This window comes from Fopius arisanus, unplaced genomic scaffold, assembly GCF_000806365.1.
Source record: "Fopius arisanus strain USDA-PBARC FA_bdor unplaced genomic scaffold, ASM80636v1 scaffold00034, whole genome shotgun sequence".
Classification (NCBI taxonomy): Eukaryota; Metazoa; Arthropoda; class Insecta; order Hymenoptera; family Braconidae; genus Fopius; species Fopius arisanus.
Genome location: NW_011887773.1, coordinates 862,375 through 877,243, shown reverse-complemented (window position 1 = coordinate 877,243; position 14,869 = coordinate 862,375). Strand labels below are relative to the sequence as shown.

General features: G+C 39.1%; 1 protein-coding gene across 4 annotated transcripts in view; it reads left to right on the top strand.

Moving 5' to 3' along the window:
• The window catches only part of LOC105266001 (tsukushin), a 37,715-nt gene that overhangs the window by 2,032 nt on the left and 20,814 nt on the right, over nt 1–14,869 (top strand). For all 4 annotated transcript variants that reach the window (XR_892120.1, XM_011303865.1, XM_011303867.1 and 1 more), the window contains exon 3: nt 12,828–13,056. Coding sequence is in view for 3 of the 4 variants with exons in the window: in XM_011303865.1 (XP_011302167.1) it covers nt 12,828–13,056 (229 nt within the window). In the remaining variant the exon portion in view is untranslated. The remainder of the gene's footprint in view (nt 1–12,827; nt 13,057–14,869) is intronic.

The window sequence follows — 14,869 nt, the reverse complement described above, 5'->3', positions numbered from 1 at the left end:
AGTTCCTAAGAGCCAATTTTTCTTTTTTTTAAACTCCAATTGTTTTTTTTCAAAAAAAAATTGTTAACACACCAGAGTTACGAAAAATTGTCTTTACGAAAAACTGCTGAAGTTTCCATCTGACAATGAACTATTTAGGATTAGACAATGGCTAAATCGTAACTCTAATTCATAAAATATTCAACTTTGATTAAAATTGACTTTCTAAAATATCTTGAAAACTATCGAAACGATTTCAATTTTTTACATCTTCAAATATTCTGCTTGATATAATACATCTCAATCAATTAAAATATGAAATGAGAGGACATACAAAGTTTTGAGCTCTTCTTTTCGTTTCTTGAGCCGTTGGGAAGTATACCATCAATCCATTGATGGCGACGAAAGATTGAAAGAATCAGTCAAGGACATGCTCACTGTCACCTCCTCGCTTTGATATGCTCACAACCTCTGCTTATTTTCATATTAAATGAATATGAGTTCCAGTAACAATCTGTTTAATTTCCAAGTAGAATTGAAGATATTAGTAGCATGAACGTTTACGTAATGTCATTGTCATGTTTCTCAAAATAAGGTTTTTTTGCTTTCGAATGCAAGCTCTACAATTGGTGCACATTGACATTTTCAAATTTCCGTTAGAATTGATGTAGAATGGTCTGATATTTGAAAATCCGAAGTTTGGCGAAAATTTCTGTATGTCTCTCTCTTTTGCTAATCTTTGGAAGTTAAGTTTCAAAAAATGTAACCATAAGAGGACCAAACAATTAAACAAAAATTTGAAATGGGTCCAATAGGCTGATCCAATAGATCATGTGATAGATAGATCATGACCTTGTGTCATCCGATGGAGGCTAAGGTGATGATGATCTACATCTAGATATTCCTGGTTGTTCTGTTGTACCCAGGTAAGAATCGACGATCGGAACAGGGCTCATTCAACCCTGAAACAAGGCTTGAAAATGCTCAACGAGGGCTAGGCTCCACCCTTGGCTGAGCACTCGTTCAGTCTTAAAATGATAACCTCGTTTCAGGCTCGTAAATCAAGGGCTGTTTTAGCGGCTGCAGAGAAACCTAGATTCACCTGGAAAACGACATCGCAAGGTTTGAATCAAACCTTAATTTTAGATTTGTTCGAGGCATCGATAAGATATGGTATCAGCCCATTATATTTTTTTCTATAATTTCGTAGACTATCACTAGGAGGCAGGTGCAAGTATTGAATTACGGGATTAAATGAAAACATATTGATTTATATGAGCAAATTATTCAAAAAAAGGGATTGACAATAGAATTATCCTTTTTTGGCATTTTTTAATGCGTCAGAACTTGACTATAGTCTTATTCCACCTAATGAATTCAATAATTCCCATACATTTAGATTCTTATCATAAATCCAATCAACTAAATTACTTATACCGTTCCAAATGAAGGAGAAATAATTTTTTATATTCGGAACATGTTAGTATCAGGCCAAGTGTGATAAATTTATGCTCGTCATTAATACTCTCTCATTTAGTACTTTCGAAGAGAAAGATATTCACTAATCCCTTATCTTCTAGAAAAACACAACTAAAAACATTTCTTTTTGGTTTGTTTTTCAAAGCTACGACAGGTGTCATAGTTTCGCTTGGTATTTAGCTAAACATGAAATCAAATTTTTTAATGAAACCGAAGAATAGTTATTCTGAAGAACAATGCCCTAACAACAACATTAACTTCACGTGAAAATTATGCAAATACTGATCAAAAAGCAAAATGAGTTAGATATCTCACTACAATTTCATTATTTACCACGTAAATATACATACAAATATCCTGTAACTCATTTTATTGAGTAAAACTGCTGAAGTTGAAAAAAAGCTCACTTAGATGAAAAACTCTTTAGGCTAAAACATTTCACTATCCTTAGAACCAGGCATGGGCAAAGTCGGGCCTTCGGGAGCCGGGGCATAAAACCCTATTAGACCTATTATTGGAAATACTATACACCAATTGCGTGAATCCCAGGCGGTAATTGTTCAAACATCATGGTGCCAGAAATTGATTATTTCTTGGTTATTTTAACAATAAATAATTATTTAATTAAAAATTGAAAAAATATGAGATGTCAGTTCTTTAAAATTATACAAATGAATTATGAATGTAAGGTTTATTTTATAAGTTTTGCCCACTCTTGGCCAGATCACACATTTTCTAATCCGTGAACATTTTTCGATTACCTTTCCTCGATCACTCTCTGCAGCAAATTATTTTTATGTTTTTTTGCAGTAATTATTCATTACCATGGCTAACTGGAAATGGATGAATTTTCAAATATTTACCAGTGGGATCAATATAATGAAAAAAAGTCAACAAGACATGAAATGATAGAATTCAAATTTCTTGTACCCTTATGCTTCTTCGAGGCCAAAAATCTTTTAAATTTTTAAAATGCTGCTTAGGAAATTTTCAAACAATATTAATAAAAATTGAAAAATCTTTTCACAAATGTTTTTCAATTAATTTGTTGCTCGAATATTCAATTCCGAGTGATTTATTCAACGGAATGCTATGCGGAAGTTGATATAGAAAAAAATGATTAATTGATATTTTTTAACAATGCAAAATACAGCAAGAAATATATTCATATTTTTCGTTCAAACTCGCTTCGTTCAACGCTACAAACGCGTTTTCGGCCACAATGACATAAAATCGCATCATAAGCATCGCCAAAAAGGTGATTCTGACTCATGCGCTTTATAATTCTCGCTTTCGGCTCGGCTTTTGGGCCGCATTCAACAGATTAATTTTATCGGTCCTGGGTGTGAAAAACACTATTTACCTCCATTATATCAAGGTTCATCATGGGAACGTCAGTTCATACATTTGCAACGTGATATTTTCGTACGGGGGTTGAAAATGTAAGCCTAATAAAATTTAAACAACCGGCCGAAGGTTACTTTCTGTCGAAAATATTAGTAGTTCTACCTCAATAAAATTCACCAATCGCTTAATTAACCAATTGGAACTCAACAAAAAAGTAAATGTTAAGAAAAGCTAGGCTTTGAGAAAAGACGACAGTTATACGTTCGCTTACGTTTCATCTTGTTAAATTTTTCAGGCCATTGAGTGTATCATATCGCGATATGATAGTTGAACAGTCAAAGTTTCAAATTGGAATTAATCCTCATTGTATCAATTATTGATCTCTTTCAAGATTCTAGCCAAGAATGGGTAAAAATATATAATGAAAAAAAAAATCATACATTTTCTTCTTCCCAATTCAAGTCAGGTTTCAACGGAACATGAGTAAGAATCCGAACCAATCGTCACAACATCATATTCATGAATATTTTTGTCCAGGTGTGGATTTTTTAATTTTTTTTTGTTAAACCGGACGGGTGTTTTTCTGACGTTACCATTTGACAGACGTTTCATTGGACCAATACTGCAAATGTGAGGCCCCCCAGTACTGTCCCCACTATGATCGTACTAGGACCCTTATAATTGGTATGGTTATAAACTTTATTAGATGCCTAACTCCAGTTTATGACCCTTCTCTGAGCTACCTGGAATTCCGAGCATCTCCAGATGCCTCACGGAAGTAAGGGAAGGTTCTATATCACAAATTTATCTTTAATTAATTATTCGTATGCTTCTAAATTTAAGGGATTTCTTCTTTTTGGGTTTTTGTACAGCGCCGGCGGGTTAGAATTAATTAATACTGTTAACTTAGATTGACTAGGAATCATCAGTAGGGTTTTCATCTGGATTTGGATAATAAACGAATCAGGCTATAGAAAGTCTCACAGTTTTAACATTCTTTTTGAGGACTACCGTATTCTACTCCTCCCTTCACAACCTAGCATACTGCGCGGCACAGGCATCCATAACCTCTCCCTTAACCACTTCGCTAAATTAGGATTAAACCAGTTTAGAGTTTCTGCCATTTTTCGTTAGAGTAGCCCGGCAACTTTCTAGATCCCGATTTCTGTGTTTCTTCAGCATCGGCAAGGAGGCTATAGGGAGGAAGGGCGAAGGTGATATTTTCGGTCGGTTTGAAAATGTTACGTCACAACCTTCTTTCTCGCAACTCCGACAATTCTGGACCAATGATCACCACAAAACATCAACAAAACTTCGGGAATAATCAGCAGCTCATTCAATCCTTAAAAATTTCTTTAGGAGCCAATTTTTAGAAACGCGTGACCAACCGTAACTAAATCACACGTTTAAACCAAAATCTCACTCATTATCCCCAGAATTCACTGCCAACATACACTTGACTCGGAACTGGGGAATTACGAAGGTATGGTATTGCTCCGTTGCTCAGTGTGTGAGTCATGGCAAGAAGGATCCGGTAGGAGAAATAAAATTTAGTCAAAAAATATGCTGATGTCGTACCCTACATGGTCGGTATATTTATTGTAGGTTTTAGGCTCGAAGGGATAAATCCCACCCATAGTTTATAGGTATTGAAATATAACAGCTTATTACTTTAATTATATGAAACACTTTTCCTGACATCCTTCCGGAGATCAAGGATAAGTATTACCTTCGCCCGTTCCCATGCTCACATCCTAATTGTCCAACCGAATGAACGCGGGCGACAGCTAGCTTTTTATGGGCCAACAGCTGACAAAAATCAAGAGAGCCGAAACGAGGGTAAGGAGACGGGGTGCCCTGCCTCACCCAAGGTCCGTAAACCTCACAAATCTCAAAATGTATACTAAATCTGAAAACAAGAGCACAAAAGGACTCGTCCTCGCGAGAATACAAGATTCGAAAAGCCGTAAAATCCTAAAGGAGACACGTCCAACCGGTCGTGATCGAAGAGACAGCCCACGAGAAGCTAAAGCTGGTGACAAACGGAACGGAAGCGGGAAGGCCTGAATTACTCAGGATGCTAGGTCGTGGAGAGATGGCCAGGCTCCATGGATACGCGATTCTAATGAACCGAAACTTCGACCGCGAAATAAAGAGAATAGACCACCGTTCGGGACAGCAAGAGCATACTAGCGGGAACCCGAGGCGCTTCTAGGGATACCTCGCCGAGAGTGCGAAGTTAGGTTAGCGGAGTGCCAGGAGACCAAGAGCGTGGGGGAGTAATTCACCCCAATTACACACTATCGAGAGCGTGACGGGCACCCTAGGATAGCCCCCCACATATAGAGAGCATAGCCAGGGAGAGTATCACTCTCACCCAGAGAGCGTTACCAGGGGGAATATGACTCTCACCTAGGGAACGCCAAGACCAATGAGGGGCATTGGGAGCCTACCAGAGGCTCAAGAGAGAGCCGACAGTGGTCCGCACTGGGAGCCAGCGGACGCGGCTCTGCCGAGTGAGTCGGCAGTCTGGGCAGTATTGCCGATGCCCCCCACTCTCGACTACGGCTGAGTGGGCTGCCGTGTGTCGGGATGTGTTGCCCTCGCCCTCGCGTGGCTATCCCCGACAATAGCTTCTCCTGGAGCGCGTCGAATTCAAACGTCGCCCCTGACCCTTTCGGACAACCCCTCCGAACGATTAGCCGTTGAATGCCGGCGCCATTTAACATGGAGCGCTCATACACCAGTATGAGTTTTATGCTGAATGCCAGGAAGTCTCATCGAGGAAATGGGAATGTTTCTACGTGTCCGTCCTGTGCTGGTGCCTGCCTCCAGGCCTCCTAACTCCCTAAGCACTCGGGCCTCAGTCCTCACACCCTTCGACGATTCGAGAAATTCTCAGGGAGGGTCGAGATAGCAGACATAGCAGAGAACTTAGTTCAAGGCATCCAAAATCCAGTTTAATATACGGGATTTCCTGAAATGCCGTTACATGTACCATCTGCCTGATTACAAAGTTTACGACTAATACATCTGGGAGCCCGATTTAGATCTGCCTTCTGCATACCCAAACCGTCTCGTAAATACATAATTATTTGTGTGTCATTACTTGGTTAGCATAATCCAGTTAGGCTGGCAAGTGTCATGCTGACAATGCTGGATGTCCAAATATTTAACAATAATCCAATTGATAAAAATCCGGAGGACAACACTAACATGTTTTACCATTGACCAAAAATTTGAGTATAAAAATAAAAAATCATCCGAGCACGGTTATTATTGTGATGTCCAGAATTTTTACCATAAAAATTCGATTAAAATACTGAAATATTTTTATTTTCACTAATCAATTCGCCAAAAATATATATTCATAAAAAATAAATATCGAAAATGTTTCAAATGTTAACCAACAGTTTCGCCATAAAATTCCATATAGTTTTTTCAGCAATATTTAAGGACATCAAAATCAGAACAAAAGAACTGGATGTGTCGATGACAGAATACTTCGTGAGCATGCCCTAGTTAAAACGTTGTGGATAATCGCAGGTTTCGGGGATTAACAAATAACGAATGGACTGAAATCACTGTGGAACGAACTACCCGAGTGGAAAATTAGCTCAGGTTTGGATCAAGTTCGGATCAAGTCTGACTTGATGTTGGATCAGGTACTGATCCTACAACTTGATCAGGACTTGATTAAGCATGTAACGCCTTGACTCGATCCGCATTTGATCAGACGTGCCGAATCAGGGTTTGATCAAACAAAATGAATTAATCCTTGATAATCGAAATTAAAGATGTTTATCAATGGTAATGAACTAAAAATAAAAAATTGATCATTCTTTCAGATTACATTACCTCTATCAATGGGTACCTAGTATAATTAATGCTGAAAAAATCTAATTATTTTTGCCGACAGTGGGGATCCAACCGGGGACCTTACGAGTACTAATCCTATCCCCTAACCACTTTTTTTTTTTTTTTATTTTAGAGTTTCTTTATTTTAATCCTTAGTATTACAGTAATTATAAGCTTTAAATTAACTCCTTGAAAAAAACATAGCTTTAGTGTAACATAGAGTGGTGACGAAGGTGGCCTGTTGAGGACATCTCGTTCATCATCATTATGGGCCGACTGCGGGCTAAAGGTGTGGGAGGTATCTTTGATTGGGTGGATAGGAATCGATGAGACGGTATTTCGCATAAGCGTGGGACGTGAGGAAAAATTCGGCCCGTGTGGCACGAAAAAAAACCACGAGACTTGAGTGGGACTTAAGAGCAAGAGTAAACCTACTATGTACAACTATATACATGTGACGATTGAGGCTGCCGGGAGCAGCCATCCGTCTGTCATTCTTGGGTTAAGGCCTGGTGCAGTGGCGTTGGGGGACTGCAGCGTTTCTGGGGTGGTTGCTCAGCCTGATTGCTAGCTCGGGGATGTGTTTGGCGTCTTCCTCGAGCCATTTGTATGAGTGGTTGAGGCGGTGATTGTCCAGCAAGTCACGGCGCGGAATTGCTGTGGAAAATTTTATTGGGAGGTTGCCGGAGTCATCGAGCGGGATTTTTTGTTGGACGGGTGTCTGGGGAGGTGGTAGAGTATGGGGGTATTTCTGGCGTCCTGGATGATGCCGAGCCTGTCCAGGTGCATGAAGGCTTGGGGTTGTAGCTAGCCAGATTGGGTGGCCCCCCTAACCACTATACTATCGCGTTATTATTATTGCGCGAATTGTTTTGCTTATCCGATATGTATTGGAGATATTGGTTCACTTTAAGAAGCGAAAATTTACTCTTTTAAAATTTTACCTATTTTACTTTTGATAATAATAATAATAATAACAAGTTAATAATTGAATTATTCAGGTCAAGCTCACCTGATCTGAACTTCATCCGAATAACTACTTGGATGGGACAACTTCAGGTCAGGTTGATCTGATCAGAATCTGATTCGACTAGTTGTAGGTGGTTGGATCACAGTTTAAGTTCAGGCCGACCTGATCCGAACTTGATCAGAGTAATTACAGGCGGGCAGCTCAATTTCAGATCACGTTGACCTGATCAGAACCTGGTCCGAATGGTTGCAGGCGGGCGAAGTCACTGTAAGTGCCGGCGTACCTGATCCAAACTTGATCAGAATGATCACAGATGAGTGAACCACAAATTCAGATCAAGCTCACCATATCAGAACTTGATCAGAGTAGTAGGGATCAGGTTGGGTAAATCAAAGACTGATCAGGTTCTTATGAAGTTCGGCCTGATCAGTTCATACTAACCATCGCCATATCAAGTTCTGATCAAACCTGAGGCTCGCCTAACATAATTTCCACTCGGGTACTTTTTAATAGAACAAATAAGTAGGAAAAATCACACAACCTTTTCCATCAATTAAAAATCATCTCGTGGAACCGCCATGAGAAGGTGAACTCCCAAAATTATCATTATAATTCAGCCTTGAAGCAGCTGCAGAGCAATAAACATTCTGGCGGAAATGGTTTTAATAATGAGAAAATCTAAATGGAAAATGGAAAAAAAAAGATCCATTCAATCACTTTTTCAATCCATATATCGCTATATTGAATGAAATTAATCGTTTTGAATCTCGCATGACTTTCAAAAAAAAATTTTCAAATAATTGTTTAAGAGCGAGAGGAATGATTCGTTCTCTCTTTCGGTTCCGTCTGTAAGGGCAACAATACCTTGCCCCCTCCTCATTAGAAGGGGTATCGTACACACCGGTGCGTCGAGTTATACAGACGTACAGCTGCTCAACGCTGTAGCGTCATTGGCTGTTTTTTTCCCCCTAATATCTCTAGTTTCAGTCAGAATGAACTGGTACACAAGGCTGAACTTGCCGTCTGAGTTTTAGGAGACAGATGCACTGATCTGGAAGACAGGACAGGACTTAACGTCGGAAAGACTGTACTGTGTGAACTGCTACACGACAACTGAACTGATTGAACTGGTACACAAGACTGAATTCTTAGTCAGAACTGGAATTACTATGAGTGGATGATTGCACCCCCCTTTCTGTAAGATTGGAATCCACGGGGGGGTTTTGGCTGCTGGACTGAAGGGCATTTTGGACGTAGATAATTGCATCTAATGCACAAATAATTTAAGCTCGAAAAACCACCTTTGAGAAGAATCTTAACGTGACAGGTTAGAGGTCTTCGATCATACATGAGTCTGGCGTTCTATTCATGTCAACAGTTTTTAAATAATTGCTTCGACTTCGTGTTGATAGATCCGAGAATTTTTTCCGTGGCATGGCAAGGTATTCTTCATATGAAATAAGCAGGTAATTATACGCCAATTTATTTAACGCGAATGAAAATAATCACAGAATAATACTTGGTCGGTAATACAACCTTACTTGTGATCGGGCGAGTACCTCATCAAAAAATGGCGGCAAGTCGCAGCGTGAAAGGACGCTGAGAATCGCGTGGGATGATTGTTGGGCTGAAGTCGGCTTGGCTTGCCAGTAAATGCCATTCAAGTGACAATTGCCCAGAATCTAGCAATTATATCGAGCAAAAAGACGACAGGTTATGCCTTGATTTTTTGAGTTCGGGAGAAACGCAGTGACATTATAGAACTGTCGTGTATTCCACCATTTGAACGAAAATCCAATGCCTCAGTTCAGTTGCTCTGGGAAGATTACATATCTGGAAAAAGCTCGAAGGAAAAGGCCACAGTTATTGCTATAAATGGCTAGTTATCATTTTTCCAATTTTAATTGAAGTTTCACTGGAGTTTATTGAAAAAATGAAAAACTTAATCTAAAACAATCACTTTGTGGACTTGGTTTACAGTATTTTCGAAGAAATATCTTTTGAAGTTGAACATCAGAATAAAGAATCTTCTTTACTTCAATAATCGCAGGTTTTCATCAGAGGTACACTCATTTTTTGTGTAGTTCATGGTTAATACATAAAAAGTGGTGAAGAGATTTTTGAAACAATGCATGTGTGATCCTACGAAAACTGGCAAATTTCTGCAATAGCTCTGTATCCGATTATTTTTTTTTATTAACTATAATCGCGGAGAAGGGAAAAACCTAGCGGTGGAAGGGAGGGAAGGGAGTGACGACGACGGCGGAAAGGGGCAGAGGGGAAGGTAATTGCCCCTACAACCTAAGTTGAAAGAACGTCAGGGGTAGGTCGAATTTCCACGTACATACGACTTAAAATGTGGAAAAAACAGAAATAAGTGACGATATGTAGGATGAAAGTATGCTAACTTCCCAATTGAGCATGTACAATTTTCAGCTCAATTTCAACGTCGCGAGCTGGTCTGCAGACGTTAATACTAAATTGAAAAACTCGGTAAAATTTTGACTTCGGTTTTTTCGTCTGGAACTCGAAAACACTGACGAATGGTCGAGGGAAAGAAAATACCACGTTAGAGTACTGAATAAATTCGAAAAATATCAACCGAATTCAGTGACGAATTAGAAGTGATGGAGAACGTTGCATCGAGATTTCTGAAAGAAGAGAATCCTTTGCTTAGATATTTAACAGAAAAGTCGGACTTTCAATTTTGAAAATTTTTTGGAGTTTCACAAAAATTATATAAAATTTATGGAAAATTATTTTGAATTAATCTGGAAATAATAGTCGAAGTTGTTGATAGACTTGAAGTCATGTGATTTATGATGCAAATTATCATTATTATTGGTTGTAATTAGCCTAAAAATTGTGAGTGAGAAACAGAAATTGAACAGCTCACTAATAGAAGAAGTCCACTTTTTGCTAGATTTTGGAGAAAATTGCTCCCCCCTTAAGACTTCACTTAGCATGTGTAGCGTACCGGCTCAAGTTTGAGCAGAGTTGCCGCTCGGTCGGCGTCTAGAGCAGGCATGGGCAAAGTCGGATCCTCGGGAGCCGTGGCCGTAAAAGCCTATTAGACCCATTATTAGAAATACAATACCCCAATTGCGTGGAGCCCAGCGTAGTCAGGGTGGGAGTAGCAGCGTGTACGAAGTGGGGTGCAGTTAGACAGAGAGAGCACGGCGCGCTTTCCTTTCAAATTTAAAAAACCTTACCGCCTAAAGATTCAAACAAAGAATAAATAGATTCATAACAAAAATGGAGTTGAAAGTTTTTTTTATAGAAATGTCCCACAGAAAGCTCTGGGTTTAAAACGAATGGGATTTTTCATTACATTTTAATCTATTTTTCTTATTTTTTGCCGATATATGAGCCAAAAAAGACAACTCTAAATGATTTCACCATGAAAGTTCTGCAAGGAAATTTCTCTCAAATAATTTGTATGAACGGATTCTTTTAACTCTATTTTTGGTATGAATCTATTTATTCTTTCAATATTCATATTGGAACAAATCTTGTATTAACAAAAATTTAAAAATCTTTTCAACATTTTTTAAAAATTAATTTACTGCGGAAATATTCAATTCAGAGTAATTTATTCAACGGAATTTTATGCGGAAGTTGATAGAGGGAAAATTGATTAATTGATATTTTTTAACAATGCAAAATGCAGCAAGAAAAATATTGCTATTTTTCGTTCAAAAATTTAAATTTTTGCGCGTTGACTGACGTAACGATTCCCCCACTCTGACCCAAGCATCGTGGTCTTGCCCCTCCAACTACCTGCACGGTACAATAGGACCCCTTATTTTATAGTCATTGGCCTAATTGAGGTTGGGAGCTAGGTGAGCCGATTGAGCGCACTTTGCCCATGCATGGTCTAGAGTAGTCAAGGCTGTCATGAGAAATAGTCATTCTCGTCATTGAAGTCGGAATCTTGAGCATTTTGGTCTATCCGTTGTTGTTCTGCCTCGAGAAATACGTGATGGAGCGGCTGATCAGGTGGGCGAAGCCGAAATATTGACAATTTTCTAAGAAAATTATATTTTATTGAGGAATCCATAATGCCATCTCTTGTTGTGTTTTTTCGAATTGAGAGAATCGAATGATTTCAATTGAGATTATTTGAAATTATAGTTGAGTCAATTCACCTTCAATTTGATGAATAATAATTCTGCTATTTTTTTGTCGTCGATTAGTTAGTCTCGAGATATATATTCGGCAATTTCTGTAAATTATTGATTATCGGAGGAAATAAGTAGACTCAAGTTCTGTTGCTGTTTTGTATCGGAACGGACCCGCGAAAAGCCGTAATTCATATTTTGTATTTCCAAATTAATTTTTTCCTAGAATTATATTATTCATTACGTTGAGTAGAAAAATTGTGGCTCCATTATCAGAAATGAAAGAGTAACCCAGCCTCGGGTTAGGGAGCCCCTTCTCCTTGTAATATGTAGAGTCTACTCAGACCGGAGCAGTCGGACTTCTAGAATTTGTTGGGTGTTTGGTAGAGCTGAGGCGAATTGGTGTCACTTATGGATTTTGTACTGACTGAATTTTATGGTTAATTCTTCATAGGCGTTGCGTACGTCACAAACTATCAATTGCATGCCATGTCAAACAACAAAGTATGGAAATGAGCATTCAAAATGGATAACCGAAAAATAATGGAAAGCCAAAAATATCTATGAATGAAGGGACACCTACATATCTGCCGCAGGACTGCTATTGGTGTGACTAGCTCTGGCGGCTATTAATACTAATAGATGTTTGGCAGCTAGATGTGCACGAGCTTTTGTGAGCAGTGAGGTGGGAAATTAACTTTTTTTTAGAAATCCTTGAGGGCGTCCATTATGCTGATGGAGTTAGGTATGGGACGTTCTGATAATTCTAACTCTCTATGGATTTCGAATAAGTTCAAAATGATAGAATGTTAACAACTTATAATTAATAACTCCCTACTGCTCGTTAATTGTAAGACTCACAGTATTTTTTAAGCATACTGCGAAAAAAAATAGTTTTTAAAGAGGAACTTTCGTCTCAGCCTTTATCTTCTTTGCTGTCTTCAAAGATTACCTTGAACTTTCTGACACTCTTCAAAATAGTTTAGTTGATTTCGTCATCTCCTTGGAAATTATTACAAAAAACATAAGATTCGTGGATTGATTCATAGATAATCAAAACATTAAAATTTTAGCAATCACCAATATGACGAATACATCTCTACTGGGACTTCCCGATTTGAGGTCATTGACTTTGGCTGGAAATCCTCTAAAAACGCTGCAAGACATTCAGAGTGAAAAACTTAAATGGTTGGATTTATCAACTTGCAGATTGAATTATCTCGTTGCAGATACATTCAAGAAACTTCCTGCGTTGGAGTATTTGAAACTATCACATAATCCAAAACTTGTTTATAGCACAAGGTAATCTATGAATAAAAACAATCCTAGAGAACACCTAACAATATTAGAATTAGCGCCAAAAAAAAACTGGAATTGTTGAATGATCTTAGAAAAAAAATGAGAGCAGGTAGCATTTTAAGATCTAGTCGGAAGGTTCATTCTACAAAGAGAATACAATTGCATGATATTAATAACTTCTGGATAGACGCTGCGTTTTCTTCCAGCGCTCCGCCTTCATTTCACCAAAATTACAATTTCCATCCCCAGGGCTATCCGTTTCAATTTTCAGCCCCTGTACCATTGGGCGGCTCTCTCAATACTTCTTTTTGAAATTCCGAGAGATTTGAATTTGAGAACCATTCTGGCCTGATTGCACTGAATGGTTTGTTCAGTATTCATTCGGTATTCAGCCAGACCAGACTATCTTGGTTGTCGTATTCTGGGTAACGGTGGTGTTCCTGTAAGTGGTGGTAGGAGCTAGAAGACATAAGGATATCAAGAAGAAGAAGAAGAAGAAGAAGAGTTTATCATTGGTGAATCTTCGGACTCAGGTGGTTGTCACTGGACGTTGCTGAGGTTGACGAACTCGCTGGTTCGATGCGAAAAAAAAATACCTATTTTCCTTCTTCTTCTTTATGTATTTCTTATTGTTATTGCTCCTATTGTGAATGAAAAATCGATATTTATTTGGATATATGGAAAATTAAAAAATTCCTGCTTGATTGCGCGGTCGCTTTCTGCCGGTATCAGTTCAATCAACGGTCAAGCAGGCAGAATAATCCAATTACATCAGGTAACTCCGTAAGTGGATGAGGCCCCTCTTCCGACTCTCACTAGCGAAGCTGGGGCGCCGGTCGAACCAAATGAGCTGAGTTTCTCGGCTCCTGACCTAAACGACACACTTACCACTCTTTCTACTTTCCTGGCTTGTACCAGTGCGCCACTCGACCACCTCACAAACTTCGCGGGGGCTGCCCGCCTGACTTTTGGAGAGGGAAAAAATGTAGAAAAATGTTTAAAAATCAAATGCGAAAAATAATTTTGATAAAAATTGAATGTATCGATAAATAAAACTCAGACTTCCCTCAATCTTTCTGGCGCATGCGCTAGAGCTAGACATGCGCGGAATTGTAGCGAACACTGGGTCACTAGGCAGGTCGAAATATCGGGTAAAAGGTGAACCCTTCAGATGAGTTGTCCGTAACTAGTCACGGCAGGTAGTGTCCGGAGGAGAAAGGATCTTATAAATCTCACGTAGTGGGGCCAATTGCGTGGGACTAAGTACTGACGTACACAATGGTTATAATATGAGGAATTACAGACAAAGAGAAAGATACCCTTAGGTTTCCTTTAAAATAGAATTTAAATTTATTACGCGTCACTTGGTATACAGAATAGATGAAAGTCCAAGATAAAAACCAGGGGTAGATCGGAAAAAAGTGTAGGAGGGAATAGTGTAAATGTTGTTGGTGTGTTTTTCTGACTTACGGTTGTAGAAATAAACGGCAGCAGGGAAGGGGTGATCTCTTGGTGTTTCCTCTTCGCAGCGGATTCTGGAGGACTCCAAAAATATGCTAGATCCTCTAGCACTGCTGGAGTCGACGAACTGCTCAAACACGCTTCTCTAGCACTGGTGATGATGATGATGTGACTCCGGAGGTGTTGGTGGTGTTAATAGACCTGAGTCGTCCACTCAGGCAGAACTTGGTTGCTCCCTAGCTTTATGTTGCTAGGTATAGAGAGATCCCGGAGCTGGACACTCGGGGAGACTCAGTTGTACGCTGAGTAATTCACCAGGTCGGTGCTGGCTTACAGAAATATCCGTGGCTGAACG